The 18,463-nt window shown below is 42.2% G+C and overlaps 1 protein-coding gene across 2 annotated transcripts; it reads left to right on the top strand.

Moving 5' to 3' along the window:
* Nucleotides 1-6,422: 6,422 nt before the first annotated feature.
* hlx1 (H2.0-like homeo box 1) lies at nt 6,423-9,619 on the top strand. Of its 2 annotated transcripts, XM_080022379.1 has the most exons (4): nt 6,423-6,996; nt 7,666-7,845; nt 7,980-8,164; nt 8,681-9,619. In XM_080022379.1, exons 1-4 carry the CDS (start codon nt 6,555-6,557, stop codon nt 8,975-8,977), a joined length of 1,104 nt encoding a protein of 367 aa, XP_079878505.1. In that variant the 5' UTR covers nt 6,423-6,554; the 3' UTR covers nt 8,978-9,619. The 2 variants fall into 2 exon arrangements, with proteins under 2 accessions (XP_079878505.1, XP_079878506.1); XM_080022380.1 differs by lacking the exon at nt 7,666-7,845.
* Nucleotides 9,620-18,463: the final 8,844 nt, after the last annotated feature.

Raw genomic sequence — 18,463 nt, 5'->3', positions numbered from 1 at the left:
AGTTGAGGAATTAAAGATTCACATAAGTTATAGGTTCAATAAATTAAAGCATGTTTTAAACTGACCCAATGACTCCAATCCAATGATTTATTTTCAGTGTGTATAATTAGTATTATTATATACCGTTCATAAAAATACAAATATTTCATCTGCCAACATGTTTTGAGCGAAATAGAGCCCTGTATTTAAAAAAAGAGTTCTGTGTTGGGAGGAGAGATGATGAGGTTATGAGAGGATATATGTCACGACCTTCTTTTGACGTATAAACAAAAGAGGGAAATTTAAGGCACCCCTGCTGGGACTGCGTCGAAAAGAAAACAACTCTTTGGCAGCGTTTTCTTTTAGATAGAGCCTGTTGATAAATGTTGAGCTCTTCCGTTGACCCACTGCAATATTAGAACTGACCATAAATCGGAAGACGTTGGTATGGAAATGGGAAGTTATTTCAAAGATCTGTGCAATAAGTAATTATTATTTCACACAGCTCATTGAAATTATTGTCCCGGAATGTTGTCCAGCTATTACTCACTGGGTCTCTGGGTGATTACGTTTACATCTGTGTTCGAACTCGCTGCCAATAAGCTGTTTAAAACCTGTGCGTAAAGCTGCGTGGCTGCTGGATGTTGAAGTGTTTTGCACCTCCAGAGAGATGATTTTTGGAGCGCGTCGTTTGATTTATTCCGCCCGCATGCACATTTTCCAAAGCCGATTCTTTAATACATCGGTTTATTTGCCTGGTGGGTGACGGAGAGCTACGAGGTGGAGCGCTCTGCTTTGCGTCTGTGCGTCAGAAGGTTGGTCCAAACAGGCGCAAAGCTCGCCGCCCGTGCGAAAACGTGTTGCCTATAGAGACTGAATAATACGCACCAGCCGATAATATGTCTATAATACTTTACACCTCTCGTCCTCGCTCTGTTTTGTCGAGGGCACGAGTAAAGAACTGGAACCTTCGTGGATCTGGAGATGTTTCCATTTGGAGAAGCCTTTGGGTCACTTTACGCAGAGCGTTTTTGGCACAGTGCCATGTCGCTGGAGGGGGGGGGGGAGTCCAGTAGGCCTAATGGTTTGTTATTATGACCTTTTGTGTTTCCATTAGTCTTATGTGATTTAACCGTGTGTACGCTGCACATTAAAGTGTGGAGGGCCTCCTCGCTGGAGACGCGGAAAGGGCGACTTTAATCTGCGCCGGGGTGGTTTCAGTGTAAACAGATGGGTTGCTCACAGCGTCATATTTAAAAGTTTCCATTAAAGGAACTCTTAGGTTGTTTAGAAGAAAGGGCAGCCGGGGGTGAGTGTGATTAGTCTGGCACTATAATGTCTATCTAATGTCTTCAGTGCGCCTCGGAATACCATACCACAAATGGGAAAAATATAATGGAAGCCCATTTTGACTTATTAGGATATTCAACCAACCCAGCGCGTTGATGTGAAATGTGCCCCATGTCCACGAAGCTGTTGCAACTACAGCATGAAGCTTCAGCTGTGAAATAATGTATTTTGTGGCGGATGTAATTATGTCTACACCGAATGAAAGTGGTAATCCATAATATAGTCTGCATTGAACTGATAGAGTACAGTACTAGAAAGTATGCCTTCCTCTGATCGATTGAAATTTTTTAACTCCCTCGTCACATGTTGGGGTTGTGTTTTCATCGAAGGGCGCTCTGGGCGGCCTCTCACTTCTTTGGTGCTGACCCCGCCACCAACAATGGAAACCGCATAGCACATATAACAAACAAATATATTGAATCGCTGTTTCTTATAGAGTTATTAAAAAGAGAAGTGCTTTTTTTTTAAGGGATTTTTTTAAACGTAATAATTTTACGGATTACCACTTTAAAACAGGGTTTCGGCCAGTGCTCAAAGACATCAAAGCGTTTTGCGGAAATAATTAAACATATAACTTCCCCAATGCATGTTTGTAAAAAGATATTTGTATTTATGTCAAATTTCACCATCTACTGTATCTGTTTATCCATCTATCATCTATCCGTCTATCTATCTATCTATCTATCTATCTATCTATCTATCTATCTATCTATCTATCTATCTATCTATCTATCTATCTATCTATCTATCTATCTATCTATCTATCTATCTATCTATCTATCTATCTATCTATCTCTCTATCCATCTATCTATCCATCTATCTATTCATCTATCTATTCATCTATCTATCTATTTTTTTTCTGTGAAATCCTAAATTGTAAACGAGTTTAACCAATTAAAATGGTTAAGCACCCAGGTTAAAGTGACTCAGATAAAGAAAAAAATAATAAATATACATCTAAAGAATATATCTTTTTAAATAAGAAAACAAAGTAGTAGAGACAAAAAAAGGTGGGTTGTAGTATAGTTTCCCTGTTTTCATGGAAGACATCATTACATAGATGACGACAATTCACAAGAAAACTAAATATATACTAAACCCATCGTGGCACTAGGGGGAGCTGCTCGTACATCCTGCACAGGGTCCACAGTTCACAGGATGTACTTTGCTTAACGGTCATAGAAGAGACATTATTCCATTTAACAGTTGTTGCATATAAAATGTGTCGAGCCGTGGAACAGCGTGTCTCATAAGGGTTCGCCCCAGTTACACGACACAAACACGTAGAGGAGCTGATGCCGAGGGAGATAAACCCTCTCAGCGTAATACTGGCCCCTGAAGCTGTATCTGTTCCGCCGAGGATTGTGTGTTTTCTTTTATAAATGCAAATACTTTAGATGTGTTTGAGGTCACATAAACGGACCTATCTTGTTTTATATTGACTTTAGTCCTGGCCCCCCAACCCCACCCCCGCTCCCTGCAGGCAGATGATGGCAGTGCGCCATACAGAAGGCTGTGCACAATGGCCCGGCTCCCATTAAACCTGAGAAAGTTCCTTCCTGAGACAAACATTGCCAGAAATAGTAATCTTGGCTTCGGGCTTGACTTTCTCAGAGGGGAGCAATAATTCTCTGTTTAATAATGGAAATCATTTAATTCTGTCCAACCAGAACTCCGCACATCCAAGAGAGTAAGCGGGGCTCCTTTGGTTATCCTCGGCCTGATAAGGCTAAGGATAAGGATAAGGCTTCCTGGAAAACACACAGTGGGCAATCAGGCGACTACAATGGCTTTGGAACTATGAGTTATAGTCACAGCGGTGGTGCTTTGTTTTCCAATCACAGTGTTTATGCGAGCTGTGTGTAATTCCACATTTTCAGGAAAACAAAAGCAAAAGCCAGACAGTGAATTGCTTAAAGTGGTATCCTGCAAGATTGTTTTTGTTTTTATATATAAAATATATATATTGATACTTTATTTCGCTAGCACTTTGTGAGAAACCGTGGTTCAAAATGCTCCTCTATTTGCTGTCTTCATTATTGGTGGCGGGGTCCGCCTTCTCGGGCAAGAATGCAAAGATTGGGCTCGTGCAAGAAGTAAAAGACAGTTGCGGTGAATTTGACGAAGCAGCGAAGCTAGTTGTGGTCAGTAAACTGTCCATACGGATGCACGTTCGCGAAAAAGAAGAAGAATAGGACCCTGAGATGAAAAAAAATCATCGTTTCATTCAAACCCATCGATCATAAGAAGGCACACGTTGGAGAACATTTACAAATAGAATTCAGGGACTTGCAGAGTAATCCACCCAACACAGATGGATTACCACTTTAAGGAAAACTGCTCAGTTGCGTATAATGGGGGAGAATTTCCAAATGTCAGTGGGTCGACCTCAGTCATAAACGTTAATAAACACAAGTTTTCTTTACATTTTCTTTGATAGATTTGTTTTATCGCATTAATAATCTCAGGACGAAATGAATCCACGACTAGCATGTCCATTAATAGTCGGGAATCTATTCGGTTTTTTATTCCTCCTCTGCCATGTTCGCAGATATTTAAATAAAATATATTGGAGAGTAGAGTCTTGAGATAAAGATAAAGATATAGAAACCTTTAGCAAATAATAATAAGGCAGTAATAAAAAATACTAATAATGAAATAAATGCAAACCAAAGTAAAAATGTAACCACATTTTCATACTTTAACATTTCATATTTACGTCATCGTTTATTTTATTTTTTATTTTTTCTTGTGGTTAAAATATGACTCACACTGTTATGTGGGTCTGTAATCTTTTCGTTCGCCATAAAATACATTTATGCACGTTTCGTTTCTTTTCTTTTCTTTTTTTAATTAGAAGCAGATTTAGAAGAAATGGAAAGATCTTATACTGTTTATACATTTTATCAGTTTGATAGTTTGTAGAATTCAAAATCATTTGAAATAAGGAAGGATGTCTTGCGAAAAAAAAATATATGTATATATTACATTATTTATGTTAAATGGATTTGCCATGAGAAACATTGAATTGAATTCAACAATATTAGTTCAATTGGAGTAAGTTTCAATAAGGAAAAAAACACGGGCGAAAAAGTACGTGCAGCTTTATCTTTTTGGGGAGGGAGAATGAGGAATTGCTTTTGATAAGTTCACCCTTCAGCCTCTTCCTGGCTCTTGGGCCTGTAACAGCACCAGCCAGTCAGTGTGTATATTATAATACACCATCGGGCGTGTTTTAATGCTTCCCGCTCAAGACTCATCAGCACCTGAAATAACTGAGAGTCTCGCATCCTCTTCCACGGATTGTTTTGACTGCGTGATCGAGGGCAAGACGCTGTATCTCATTTCTAATTTTAACTCGGAAAAGTGTCACTGGAAAACAGCATGATAGGAGGCCCTCAGGGTCACATGGATCCGTCTGGTGGATGCGGCCTTCTGAAGCCATTGTTCGAGCCGAAAACGCACGAAGAATCGTGCGATCTGAGCCCCGGGACACAGCGCGACCATAGAGGACGCTCAGAAAGACGCGCGTACACGCACGCGGCCCAACGCGCTCATCACACGCAAGCAGTGTCAGAGATGATATAATTATTATTATTAGGAGTAATAGTAGTATTTTTATTATTATTATTAGTAGTAGTAGGAGTAACAGCAGCAGTATTAGTGCTAGTAGTGGCAGTAGTATATTCTTCCTCTTCTTCGTCTTCTTCTTCTTATAACAGTACTTATTATTGTTATTATTTAACCACTAGATACGTTTACATTGTAGAATAAAAATGCAACACATTTAGCATGTTTAAATAGTTTAATATAATTATTATTTTTTTAATTATATCAATTAGTGAATTGAATTCAGTAAGGTCAATAACTATTTAGCCTTTGTGCTATTGGGCAACATAATCCCATAATACTACTACTACTACTGCTACTACTACTACTACTACTCCTCCTCCTACTACTACTACTACTAATAATAATAATAATAACAACAATAATAATAACAACAATAATAATAACAACAATAATAATAATAAGAAGAATAATAAGAATAAGAATACTGTTGTTATTATTATTATTATTATTATTATTATTATTATTATTATTATTATTATTATTATTATTATTATTATTATCAGTGATTGTAAAGATGTGCAGGGTTATGAGGTGGCAGCCTGACTTGTGAATCTCAAGTGGCCGGCGGATGAGGTATCGCTTCTGAAGTTAATTGTGTTTTAGTTTCGGGGGGAATAGATTTCCTCTGTTTATTATGAGCACAGGGACGGATTTGCGTCACCGGGCGACTTGCAGGTCGAGATAAAGTCGCACAAATAGTGAAAGAAGGAAGTTCTAACAGTCATTATAAAGTTTCCCCCTTCTTCTCCGGAAGAAATAAGGATTTCTGCTGTATCCTAAAATACTAAAACATTTGCTATTTTTGGACAAATCCACGAGGCGTATCCGCTCATTTAACACGAACGCAGCCCATCAAAAACAGGATGAAATGAGAGTCCCAGGTATACGTAAAAATAGATAAAATATATTTATATTACATTAAAAAAATCAATTCTAATTGCGTTTCATTTTACATATTAAATTACACAACATATAATACTGTCGATTTATTTTTCACATTTGTATTGTTATTGCGAATTTTCTGAATTTCACTCTATGACTTGTTCTCAAGCTGAAGCACTTGGATCCCTGGATGTTTTTGTCTTGTACTTTGCAACGTAATTGAAACTGTGCAGAGAATTAAATTGAACTTCGAGAACAAAAGTGACCCACCTCGGTGCGCGCGGGCTGGAGTACGTAATGTGTGTGTGTGTGTGTGCGTGTGTGTGTGCGTGTGTGTGTGCGTGTGTGTGTGCGTGTGTGTGTGTGTGTGTGTGTGTGTGTGTGTGACCGGGGGGGGGGGGGGGTTCAATCTGATGTCCGCGATCAAAATTGGCCTAAAGTGTCACGCGCACCGAAGGGCGTGGCGCGGAGGACGCAGCGCGCCGATTGGTCGGAAAGCAGCCAATCAGCGTCGGAGGCAGCTGCAGCCTGGAACTAGCGGGTTAAGAGTTGAGAAGTCGGGAGAGAGATCCTGGCATTGACACTAAAAGAGAGGGCGACCGACTCCCACGAAGTGTACCAGCGCCGCGTCACAGGCATTGCGTGGTTTTTTTTTTCCACTTTAATTTTGTGTCATTATTGTCATCGACAAACCAGTCTCGGCTCAGGGATGTACACGGCCGGCCTGAATCCGTTTTACGCGTCCAATTTCAGCGTCTGGTCCGCGTACTGCGCCGGCGGATTTGCCGTGGACACGTTGAAGAAGCCCTCCTTCTGCATCGCGGACATCCTGCAGGCCGGAGACGCGGAGAACATCCCCGGGTCCTCGGCTCTCATGCTGCACATGGGACACCGCGCACAGCAGCACCAGCACCCCAGCACCTCGCCGCTGCGCCCCGCCGCGGTGGTCGCGCCGGACGCGTCGATATACGGCGCGAGGGCGACTCCGGTGTCCCAGTACCACAGACACGGACGGCACTTAACTTCCCTGGGAAGGACTTTTAACTCCCAGCAGGCTCCTCCGCCGTCCAGCAAAGACCTCAAATTTGGAATTGATCGGATACTGTCGACAGATTTTGACCCTAAAAACAAAGAGGCGTCCACATTGAGAGGTGAGCGCTCAGGTTTTGTTGCCCGAGAAAAATAACAACCAAGCAATGACCTCAAACGCCAGGCAAAGAAAAATAAGAAAAGGAGCATGTTGTTGATTTATTTTTATTTTTTTTGCTGAATTGAACCCATGGCGCAGATCGCATATGGAAACATGAAGTTACCCTTCAATCGCCAAAGGCGCCCGATAACAACATTAAATGTGCCACAGGACAGTTATTTACAGTCAGTTATTTTGGCCAATTAAAATGATCGTCGGGAAAATATCCGTCAGTAGTCTAGACCAGTGGTTCTCAACGTGGGCCCCGAGGACCCCCAGGGGTCCTTCAAGAGGTTCCAGGGGTCCTTAAATAAAGTATTATAACTTAAACGTCACCATTTATTCCATGTACAATAACGACTGTTTTGGTCCTAGTTCCACTGTTATCTCCCTAAATATAACATCTAACACAGACAGACGGTTATGGAAGTTTGGAGTGAATGCTATAAAACAATAACAATCGTCTCAGATTCCCAGAGACTAAATCTTATCAATCGGGGTCTGTGGCGTACTGGGTATTGAAATGAGAGTCTTTGGTGTTGGGAAAAAAAGTTGAGAAACGTTGGCCTAGACATGTGTATCATTGCGACAGTTCCTCACTGACTGTAGCTCATCTCTCGCTCTGAAACAGATCTGACATCAATTGTTAGTGCAAACCGTCAGTCAGGGATCCACGTGTCCGTTCAGCCTCCGCCGAGCCAGTACTTCTCCTCGGTAGACCCCGGGATGAGCGACGCGTCCTCCATGATGAGCTCACTAGGCAGCAGCACCAGACAATCAGGCCAGCATCAGTTTCAGGACACCTTTCCAGGTAGTCGCCGCGTAGGATCATACACACATATAGGGAATCAAGTGTCCAGTGTGCATGGCTTCTGACTTCTGCAGTGTGGCGCTGATCCGTGTGTGTAATAACTGGGCCTTTTTGCACCCTTGTCTTCCATGCAGGTCCATATGCTGTCCTCACGAAAGACACAATGCCACAGACGTACAAAAGAAAAAGGTCGTGGTCCAGGGCGGTTTTCTCAAACCTTCAGAGAAAAGGACTTGAGAAGAGATTCGAAATCCAGAAATATGTTACCAAACCTGACAGGAAGCAGCTGGCTGCCATGCTGGGTCTGACAGACGCCCAGGTAAGAATCACCAAGGCCTCTGATGAAGGTGTAACGGTTAATGGAGAGTTAATGTTATTGGATTTCTCTACCCATTGCTCTCCTAGGCACTGTAAAAAGGCACAATCGTCTCCCCACAGTATGACACAATAGGATTTGGGTTGTTACTCTGATTTAGCCAGATATTTATCTTCTGGACACATAGTAAAACCTTGGGCAATGAAAGCATTTGTCCAGTTTATATCCACACCCCATTAAATAGAGGCCAATATCTAATTGGACAGGCTGATGGCTGTGTATTTATTTCAGCTAAGTATAAACTTACATTTATTTTTTTAAACACAAAAACACATTTACCACATAATTTTTTTAACATGACAAGAAAAAAAACTAGATTGTAGCTGAATATAGACCAAAAAAATACAGGCTATCAGGTATCAGGTCTTCTTGGGATACCTTGGATACTACCAGTCCACAGACTGATTTGCTTATATTACTTTCTAGTACTTAATTGTGCTTGTAATACTTCCTCTGCAGGTGAAGGTTTGGTTCCAGAACAGGCGCATGAAGTGGAGACATTCAAAGGAGGCCCAGGCGCAGAAGGACAAAGAGAAGGAGCAGCCGGACAAAGCTGTGACGGAGGCCGAGCCCAAGGAGCCAGAGGAGTCTGAGTGCGACAGCGAGGTCAGCGAGTCTGAGCTCGATGACGTCCCAGAGGACAAGAGTGACGTGGACACGCCCGAGCACCACAAGCCCAGCGTGATCATGACGGGCAGTGTCCCTGCAGTGAGTACCGCGGAGACAGAGACTATGACGTCACAGATTCTGCTATAAACTGACCTGATGGCGAACACCCACTTCCCTTAAATTGTATTAATTTGGTAGAAGGACGAAAGTTGTGTCGGATCTATCTCTACTAGGGCTGGGGGATATTGGCAAAATCAAATATCAAAATATTTTTTGAAGGATACCACGATATTGATATTTGGGAGATGACTATTGGTGCTTTCATAAGGTATTTACACACAATAAATATTTGAGAAACAAATATAAATATCGGGATATCGCTATTATACCGATGTATCGCCCAGCCCTAGAGTGACCCCCCTATGCATGATGTATAATTTTTTTATTTCCTTTTCTGGAGGAATTAATGCAGTTGTAAATTAGGTTTTAAACCACTTGTCCCACGTTGTAAAATCTCAGAGCATCACAGTGCGTTTTGTCTGAACAGATACCTTGTGCTATATATTTTGTTAATAATAATTTGCACTGAAATAATGTAAATAAAATATTTCTTACTTAAAATGGAATCACATCTGATCGTATTATTATTATTATTATTATTATTATTATTATTATTATTATTATTATTATTATTATTATTATTATTATAATAAGAGGTGTTTTTTATCTGGATTATAATATGCATAGGCTTGATGCAATGCAACTGGGCTGAAACTTGGTTAATCCGTTTTTTCCAACAAATATTTGAAATTGGCAATGCAACAAAATCTGTATTTTATTTGTGTCTATATCTATATATATCTCTCTCTCTATGTATATATATATATATATATATATATATATATATATATATATATATATATATATATATATATATATAATTTTTATTTTTTTTATTTTATTTTATTATTATTATTTTTTTTCTATAGTTCAATCGTTGTCACAAATACTCGGGAAATCTCCCCATGAACGAAATACGTCCACACGTTCATTCTGATTTTAACGGAAACAATATTTAGAAAATAGAATACTATAAACACAATCACCGGGACGGAGGAATGTGAATTGTTCGCTCACTAAAGTCACAAATTCGGCATAAATAAGACGTCTGTGTTTTTTACCATGTTATTGAAATAACAAGGATTTTATTATTATTATTATTATTATTATTATTATTATTATTATTATTCCTGACAAACTATAGGAAGACAGAAGGACATTTTAGGAAATATACTAAAGTTTATCCTGGGTCCAGATATTAGAAAATAGATAATACATGTAACATGCATGGTATAATTGCATCGAATTATTTCAAAGAGACGGTGTGACGCTGAAATATTTAAATTTAATACAGCTAAATAAAGGTACAATCATCTTTACCTAATTCACTTAAATTCGATTATTGACAGACAAACACTGCCCTGGGACTGTGAATTTAAAGAAGAAAGTAAAATACACTGACTGCATATTTACAGCATCGTGGAAAACCTCCAAAACACAGTTTGAACACACAAAATAAACGTCAAAAAACTCAAAGCAAAGGGTTGTCACCCTCACATCTCCCCGGATAAAATAAATAAATAAAAGTTATTACCAGTTTTGTTGTGTATTCATTGTTTTGTAATTTACTTTTACCGTTTTTAGTGTATAACAAGTCACGTGTGATAATTATAATTTGACTATATAAAAAAATTCTATAACTCGTGGTTGTTTTATTGATATATTATTATATATTTTCTGAACTTAACTGAATGAATTTGAATTAATTTAAACATTGTATGTTTGTATGGAAATTATTTATTTATTTGTTTGTTTGTTTATTTATTTATTTATCTATTTGTTTATTTATTTATTTATTTATTTATTTTTACATTCCCTATCATTTGTCCATGGTTTTGTAGGTAAAATAATACAAAAACTTGAATAAATAACAAAAAAAGAATCATAGATAATATAGGTTTGGTGCAAGATATAAAAAAATATCTAATTGTGTTTCTTCATTATCTAACAATGTAAAAATCAAAACTATTAAAAAGTTTGACAACATGTTTAATAGATTTAGATTAACACATTGAGCTGCGACACTACCAGACATCACTTCAATGCTTCTGTAATGAAGAAGCAATGAAGATTTTAGGGCCAGTTTGTATTCATTTATTTCACTTAGTATTTGTCATCAATTATGCAATCGTCATATAATCGGGTTATAGCTCAGCACTGTTGGTTTCAAGGTCAAGAAGCAGCATCAGGGACCCAGAGGCCCTGATGCTAGAGGCCCTCTACCCCCCCCCCCCATCTCCTCTTCTCCTCTCCCCTTTTCTTGCCTCCTCTCCCCTCCTCTTCTCTCCTCTCCCCTCCTCTCCTCTCCGGAAAGAGGAGTGACCCCTCGAGAGCTGCACTTTTTCCGTTTCGACCCGACATCTTGAATTTCACTTTTCATTTCCCACCCAGGCTACAGTATATCACTACCTGCCGCCTTTTGTTTCTTTTCCCCTTTCGTGATGGTTCCCTACGCCGCGACCACGAGACCTAAATATGAACGCTGCTCGTAAAACGCTCCGGGTCAATGATGGAGAAGGTGTCACCGCGGCAGTCATCTTAATCTCCATCCTAATTCACCTTGCATGAAAGGTTGGCTTGTCTCGTCTAGGGGGTTACGATAGCAAGTTTCCATGGAAGCGAGCAAAAGCCCGGGACACTCCATCAACCAAATATAACTGTTAAGTCTCTCACGTTTTTAAAATATCTGGGCGGGTCGCGCCTCGAATGATCTACCCCGAAATTGCCATAAATTACACCCGTATTTGCAAATGTAGAATAACAATAACAAATCCAAACGCTTAACATAATACAGAGAGGCCTTGATTTGTGAACTGTCCTTGGAACTTTTATGACCATGATAGGAGAGAGTCCATCTGGCCTGTATTTTTAACGTCAAGCCCTTCCCCGCCTCTGTTACAAGCTGTCCTACACACACACACACAGACACGTCCCTCTTGGCAACCCCCAGGAGCAGGGCAACCCATAAAACAACCTGGCCCTGCCAGATTTGCCAGTTTTTAACGCTTTGAGAAACTAACTGTGTAAAACAAATGATGTCTGTGAAGGCGAAGGGTTGGGGGGGTGGTCGGGGGGTCGGTTCTGTCTAGCGTGGGTGAGGGATTAGCGCGAGTAAAAGCTGTGACGTCTCACGCCCTTTGAGGTACTATCTGCGAGGCTGTTTGATAGCGCTGACTGGACTCGTCTCAGCGGAAGCAGCCTCAGCGAGAGGGGGAAAAGAGGCGTTGTCGTACAACTCCGAAGCTGCCTCTGGACGGCCGCCGGAGGGCTCAAAAATGAAAAAGAAAAACGAAACACATTCTGCTTCTGTTGACCGATGCCGCTTCCAGGAAACCCAAGTACTTCACCCTGATTGATGAAATGATGATGATGATGATGACAATTTCAATGACAACATATGGTTGTAGGCTTAGCGCCTTCCATGAGGCGTGGTATAATGGTACTACTTTGGAGCAATAACAACCTGGAAAGTCCTTTTTGCGCACGGTCTACCTAACTGTAAAGCCGCCACGGCACTCATTGAGGCGTTGGCCAAGAGCGCGCCTCGACCTTGGAGTAAAAACGACTTTCTGGAAGAGAAAGAGGTGTTGGTCATTTCGAAGACACTTTCACACAGATAATGCTTGCACCTCAAGACAGACGCCATTCCAACAGCAGGAAATGTGTCATGGCGCGTAGGTAGGTCCGATCCTTCAGCACTTGCCTATGCCTATTTCATCAAAAAAGCTGATTTACGACATTGGCCAGGATGCTCTCTCCCAAACGAGCCCTGAGTCATCGGCGTGAGAGATGGCTTCCTCATGAGACTAGCAAAATATTATTACGCAGTGCAAACCTTTAATTTGAGAGCGTGCCAAAACCGTTTCCAGTCCATCCAGCTCATTTTAATCCAATTCCGCAGAATAACACGTATCATGTGCTTTATTTATGACTCTTGCTCCGAAAACCCAGCTGGGAGATCTCTCCCCGAATAGAAGAGAGAGACACAGTATCTGCAGTTGCTATGGAGTGATTGTTGATTACACTGGAACAGAGAACTGCTCATTGACTAACCGCAGAGCTAGGGGAGAGTTTATGTTTGATATAACCACTTATGAAATATTACCAACATAAATGCTGCACAAGGTCGAATTTATGAAACATCTTATTCTAAATATACAGAGTGGCTCGCATCTACGCTCCTGCGTTTCTTCCTCAATAATCGATCGACAAACCCCCATTATTCATGAATATCCATGTAAATCTATAGTTAGCCAGGAGATGTTCTCCAGTTGCAGGCTGCATCCAACATGTTCACCGGCGCTGAAAGCCGAGCCCCTCGTACAGAAGCTGTCGCCACATTTCCAGAAAAGCCACATTATTGAGTGCTTTTTTAACATGGTTGCAGTTTCCAAGCGTCTTGGCCTCACTTTGAGAAGCGAGCCCTTGCCAACAGTTGGGAGTGGAAGAAATGAAAAAAAAAAAAAAAGGGAGGCATCTCAAGTTAAATTTAAAGACGTGTTTCTCTTGGAAGCGAGGCTGCGCTGCCATAAACCAAGGGAGACATTTTCATGCTCCACATTTTTCATGGTTTTCTCTCTGAGTTTCCTCCCTTCCTTTCTCACTCCACCTTGGCTCCAGAGTCACCTACTGCTGCACCGGCCGGCGGACCGCAAGTAGCAGGGCACCGGCGTAAAAAAACCCCCGTTGTGAGTTTTCTCCTTCCCGCCGTCCACACCCCGGAGGTTTTCCCCGCTTGTCCTTGGATGCCTCTCGGACGCCGTGGAGAGTCGCTACCTGGACGGCTCCACTTAACAGCTCCTTCACCGCACTATCCCATTGATACTCTGCGCACGGCCGATTACCGCCGGCGATCTGTTATACCCTAGAAAGTGCTGTGACCCCACCGCACTGTTTTTATTTTGCATCTTTTTTTTGATGTGGCCGTGGAGGAATGGTTTTATTGCAGACAGCAGACCGATGTCCCGGGCCAACCCTCGTGCGGTGAGCGCTGTAATTTGCGAATGGTGCAGAGGTTTGGTATTAATTAGGCCTGCGAAGCGGCAGCGGTCCGACCGCCTGCCCGTTTCCATAGAGGCTGGATTCACTGAGTGATGTGCGCGCGGGGGGGGGGGGGGGGGATTATAGCCGTACTCTCTGCCCGCCCGCCCGCCCGCCGAGATGCAAACTCAAAAGGGAGGATATGAAAAAAAAAAAGCCTCTCATTTCACATGACCTGTCGTCAGCAGAGAATTTTCACTCCGGTTTCTGAAACGGGGGCGAACAGCCTGAGGCTTTGAAAATCTTGCATCAAAGAGGTACTTTACACAGCTGCACCGAAGAGAGTGGTTGAGGTCAATGCCTAATAGTAAGGTTCTTTGATACATTAACTTACCCATGCAATTAATTAATGAAGCAATGGTGTGATTACTTTTCTCAAGACAATGTTAAGTTATTCTTCCTCCTCCTCCTCCTCCTCCTTCTCCTCCTCCTCCTCCTCCATTTATCACTAAATTATTTACAAACATGTCCAAAAAGTGTGCACAAAATGGTTCTTGTGTACATAATGCCAATAATGTACACAAGGACCAAGACCATTATTTGAAATAACGAAATAATGGTCAATATCTATCGATTAATCATTTTGCTGCTGACCAACTAGAGGCTCTTGAAGGGTCCCTGGGGTGTCCCCGAACCCCACGTTGGAGAACCACTGAGGTCATGCGTGTTACAGTTCCCAGTCGACACTGAACGCCTCAATAATGTTTCAGTGTCCGAGTCCAAGCACGGAAACCAGGCGGTTGTATTATTTCGTCCACGGTGGTCGGCTGCAACACATGAGATAACTGTGGCTACCTGCAGGACGTTGTTAGCTCGGAAGATAATCGCAGGGAGCGCCGAGTATAGACTGAGGTTTCCTCATTTCCCTTTTTATTTCCACTTTCTGTGACACAGATGCAGTCTGACTGGCAACCCTTCCAACAAAACACCAATAAAAGGATGAACTCAGCTTCGACATTCGGCTTTGTGTGCAATAGCAAAAAGTATGCATGCAGTCGTTTATTACGGTAATTACTGTAATATTTGTGCCACACTACTATTTTTTATTCATCCACAATAGAGAGGATAATCTCTTTTTAATGCTCGATGATGAACCCACCCTCCCCCATAAAACACAAAAGAAACAGGAGGGCTGACAGGAGATATGGTCATTATTAGCGCAAATGCTCGTGAAGCCAATGTTTGTTTCGTTAGTTGGAGAAACGTGGAGAGGGCCACAATATTTAGACCACCCCCATTCGACAGGCCCCGGGTCGCTCATCACTCACGGGCCCCTTATCTGATAACGCCTTCATTATCTGACCCTGTGTGTTGTAGCGTTAGCCCTGGTTGTATATTTGTGTGCATGTGGGTGGGTGTCATCGCCCCGGAGCGCACTTTGATTCTGATGGATCAGTGAGGAATTCTTCTTCGCCACTTTTGCTTGGGAAGGGGGGGGGGTCGACAGTGAGAAAATAAATAAAACGTTACTTCAGTTTGTCTTGTCCTTGTTCCAAAATAAACAGAGCCGGCCCCCGGAGAGCCACTGGGGCACCAGACCTGCAAGACCATTGTACGATAACTCCCTGCTCTAAACACTCTGGCTGGGCCGGACCCTGCGCACGCGCACGCGCACGCACACACCCATGCGCGCGCACACACACACACACACACACGCCCTCCCGCACCCATCTCCACGGCAACCCGAGGGGGAAGACACACAAGCGAAAGTACACGGGCGATTTATAGAAAGCGCTGTTCAGTTTCACATCCTTAATTGTCGCTTCCTTTTCAACCGATCTGGTCGACAGACCCGGGCACCAGTGTGAGATTACTATTGCCGTCCTTATTTGCATTGGGCCGTACCCTTATGCTTTCTGGTGATATTTCTGTTTGAAAGTGGTTGAATAAAAAAAGGCGACAGGGGTCACGTGATCACAGCTCTTAATGCATCAGGAAAAAAAAAAAAAAAAACAAGTTATTGTTTTCCATGTGCTCGAATGTCACCCGCACGTTCGAGGGGCGCGGGGGTCGAGTTCCTGTGGGGTTTGTTTGGGAATGTAGGACACTCCACAGCTGGCCCTGTTATAAAAGTAAGTCAAGCGTCAGAGCAGGGCGTGCCGGGGGGCGTGGGGCATCCCTAAGGGTCCTCGACCAGTGCCCCATCCCATCCCCTATACCTGCTCAGCGGACGTTTCGAAAGCGGGCGGTTAGTTCACGGCCCCGCCTTCCATACTGGTACTACGGATGTCCAATCATATTTTTTTCCAGGAGGGCCGTTATTTTAGATTGTTTTCACTGAAATTTCTACCAAGTCAGGACACAAATCGTCAATGACTCAGTTGCGTTTTAGTGAAGTGAAAGTCGTAGAGGTCCCCCGCCGTCCTTTGTGCTTGGCTCCTCAGCGTCTAAAGTGAAGCTGTGCGAGGCCGGCGGTTCATACCAGGATACACGGCGACGTGTGATAATACAAAACGCCATCTTGAGTTTTATGTAACGCTCGTTGGATACTTGGATCCAGAAATCTTTTTTTTTTTTTTTACTCATCTTGGTTCACTTCATTGTTTGTGCTGGCTTTTGAAAACTTTTCTCTGGTTTATACATTTTTGGGACGGTAATAAGGTGTAAATGGCACACAGAGTGAAAATATCTCCATTCTAACTTTCTTTTAAACCCACCTCACACACACACACACACACGCACGCACGCACGCACGCACGCACGCACGCACGCACGCACGCACGCACGCACGCACGCAAGCACGCACGCACGCATCTTCGTCCGCCTGCTCTCCTCTGACATGCTTTTGACCTCGGAGGCTTGCAACATCCATCAGGTGGTCATTACAAGCCGCAGGTCGTGGCCCGAACACTCCAATCGCCACACCTCTCCTCTTCCTCTCCACTCTGCCTCTCTGTGCGTTTCCCCCCTCACACATCATGGGGGGGGGGGGGGACAGCACCGGCTGAAAGGTCTCTCTCTCTGGAAAAAAATACAGAACCCCCCCACCAATCCCTTTAGCAACGGCAGCTGGGATCAGAGGAATATACAGTACATAAAGTGTAAAGCCAGGAATTGGTGTAAAGCGGTGGGAATGGGTTTACAAACAAAAAAACAAATACAGAGGGAATCCAAATAAGTTAATTACGCTATCATCCAGTGTCATTCCTCCACAGCCCCTCTCATAACAAGCTGTCGCGGCGAGAGACAAGATGGAATGAGAACAGAAATAAAGTGTGTGTGTGTGTGTGTGTGTGTGTGTGTGTGTGTGTGTGTGTGTGTGTGTGTGTGTGTGTGTGTGTGTGTGTGTGTGTGTGTGTGTGTGTGTGTGTGTGTGTGTGTGTGTGTGTGTGTGTGTGTGTGTGAGAGCGAGTGAGAGAGACTGGAGGCCGCTATAAGCTATTACAGTTTATTGATTACGAGCCCTAAACAGACACGGAGGCATCTGGCTTTCATTATGGCTCGTGATGATGGGAAGCAGGGCTCCCTTGCAGGCCGCACTGCTCACAGGCATATACAGGGACAGCCTGTAATTACTGGTCCTGGGAAGCCTGGAAGTTTTCCGGGGGGGGGGGTCATATTTTCAGATGCTACAACCTGCTATTCCAGTATCAATGCATATAGATAATAATATATTATTAAATGCATTTTGCTTGGTTGCTTTGCTTTTATTGTTGCTATCTCATGGCCTTCTATCAATGTAAAGCACATGAGTTGCATGTCGTGTATGAAAGGTAGTATACGAATAAAGGTTATTATTATTATATTTTAAGATTTTTTTTTTAAGAAAATTATTATATTAATGAGATAATGATATAACATTATAGTGAGTGTTTGATTAGACATCAAAAAACTAATAATCAACATTTCTAGAAGCTTTGCATACACGTTTTAATAATTGTTTCGTATTCTGTTTGTTTAACATAAGGGATTTATGATTCATTTTTAAGTCAAAATAGAGGATGTGCTCTAACTTGCGAAACCACAGTCACATTTTTTTTTTCACCAAAAATAGTTTTTGTAGATTTGATAAGGTTATATCTCCTTCCCTCACTTCTCTAAAATATAAAACAAATAATTATCTGCGTTTGTAATTGTAGCACCATAATAAAGAGGTGTGGGGGAATTGAACAACAAAAATATGGCTTAGTAGGTACGACCAAGTAGGATTTAAGACTATTTTTTTTGTCAAAATATCCTTTCCTTAAACGCAATAAATAAAAAATCCAGGTACATAAATAAAATTCAATTTGCCTTTCATGAGATCTATCTTGTGAATATATTTTGGATTAACAACAGTTCAGTTTGCGTCCTGGAGCACGGTGTGACCCTGTCATGGATGTACAGTCTTGTCCCACCACATGCAATTATCTAAGACGTCACATGGCTCTTGCGGCCAGGCAGGAAGACATATCGGTGAAGTGGTGAAAGACTTCCAGCTACTGTTTACAGACCGCTGTGGAGTAAGTAACCAAAGCGCCGGCGCGTTCTGCG

Source organism: Zeus faber, assembly GCF_960531495.2.
Source record: "Zeus faber genome assembly, chromosome: 2".
NCBI lineage: Eukaryota > Metazoa > Chordata > Actinopteri > Zeiformes > Zeidae > Zeus > Zeus faber.
The sequence above is the reverse complement of the archived record's forward strand: the minus strand, read 5'-3'. Positions and strand labels throughout refer to the sequence as shown.

Bases quoted from the DNA above. Each gene is read 5' to 3' on its own strand.
- hlx1 (XM_080022379.1), top strand. From the start codon at position 6,555: ATGTACACGGCCGGCCTGAATCCGTTTTACGCGTCCAATTTCAGCGTC. The intron at 6,997-7,665 runs GTGAGCGCTCAG...GCTCTGAAACAG, and splicing joins AGAGGCGTCCACATTGAGAG to ATCTGACATCAATTGTTAGT. The intron at 8,165-8,680 runs GTAAGAATCACC...CTTCCTCTGCAG, and splicing joins TGGGTCTGACAGACGCCCAG to GTGAAGGTTTGGTTCCAGAA.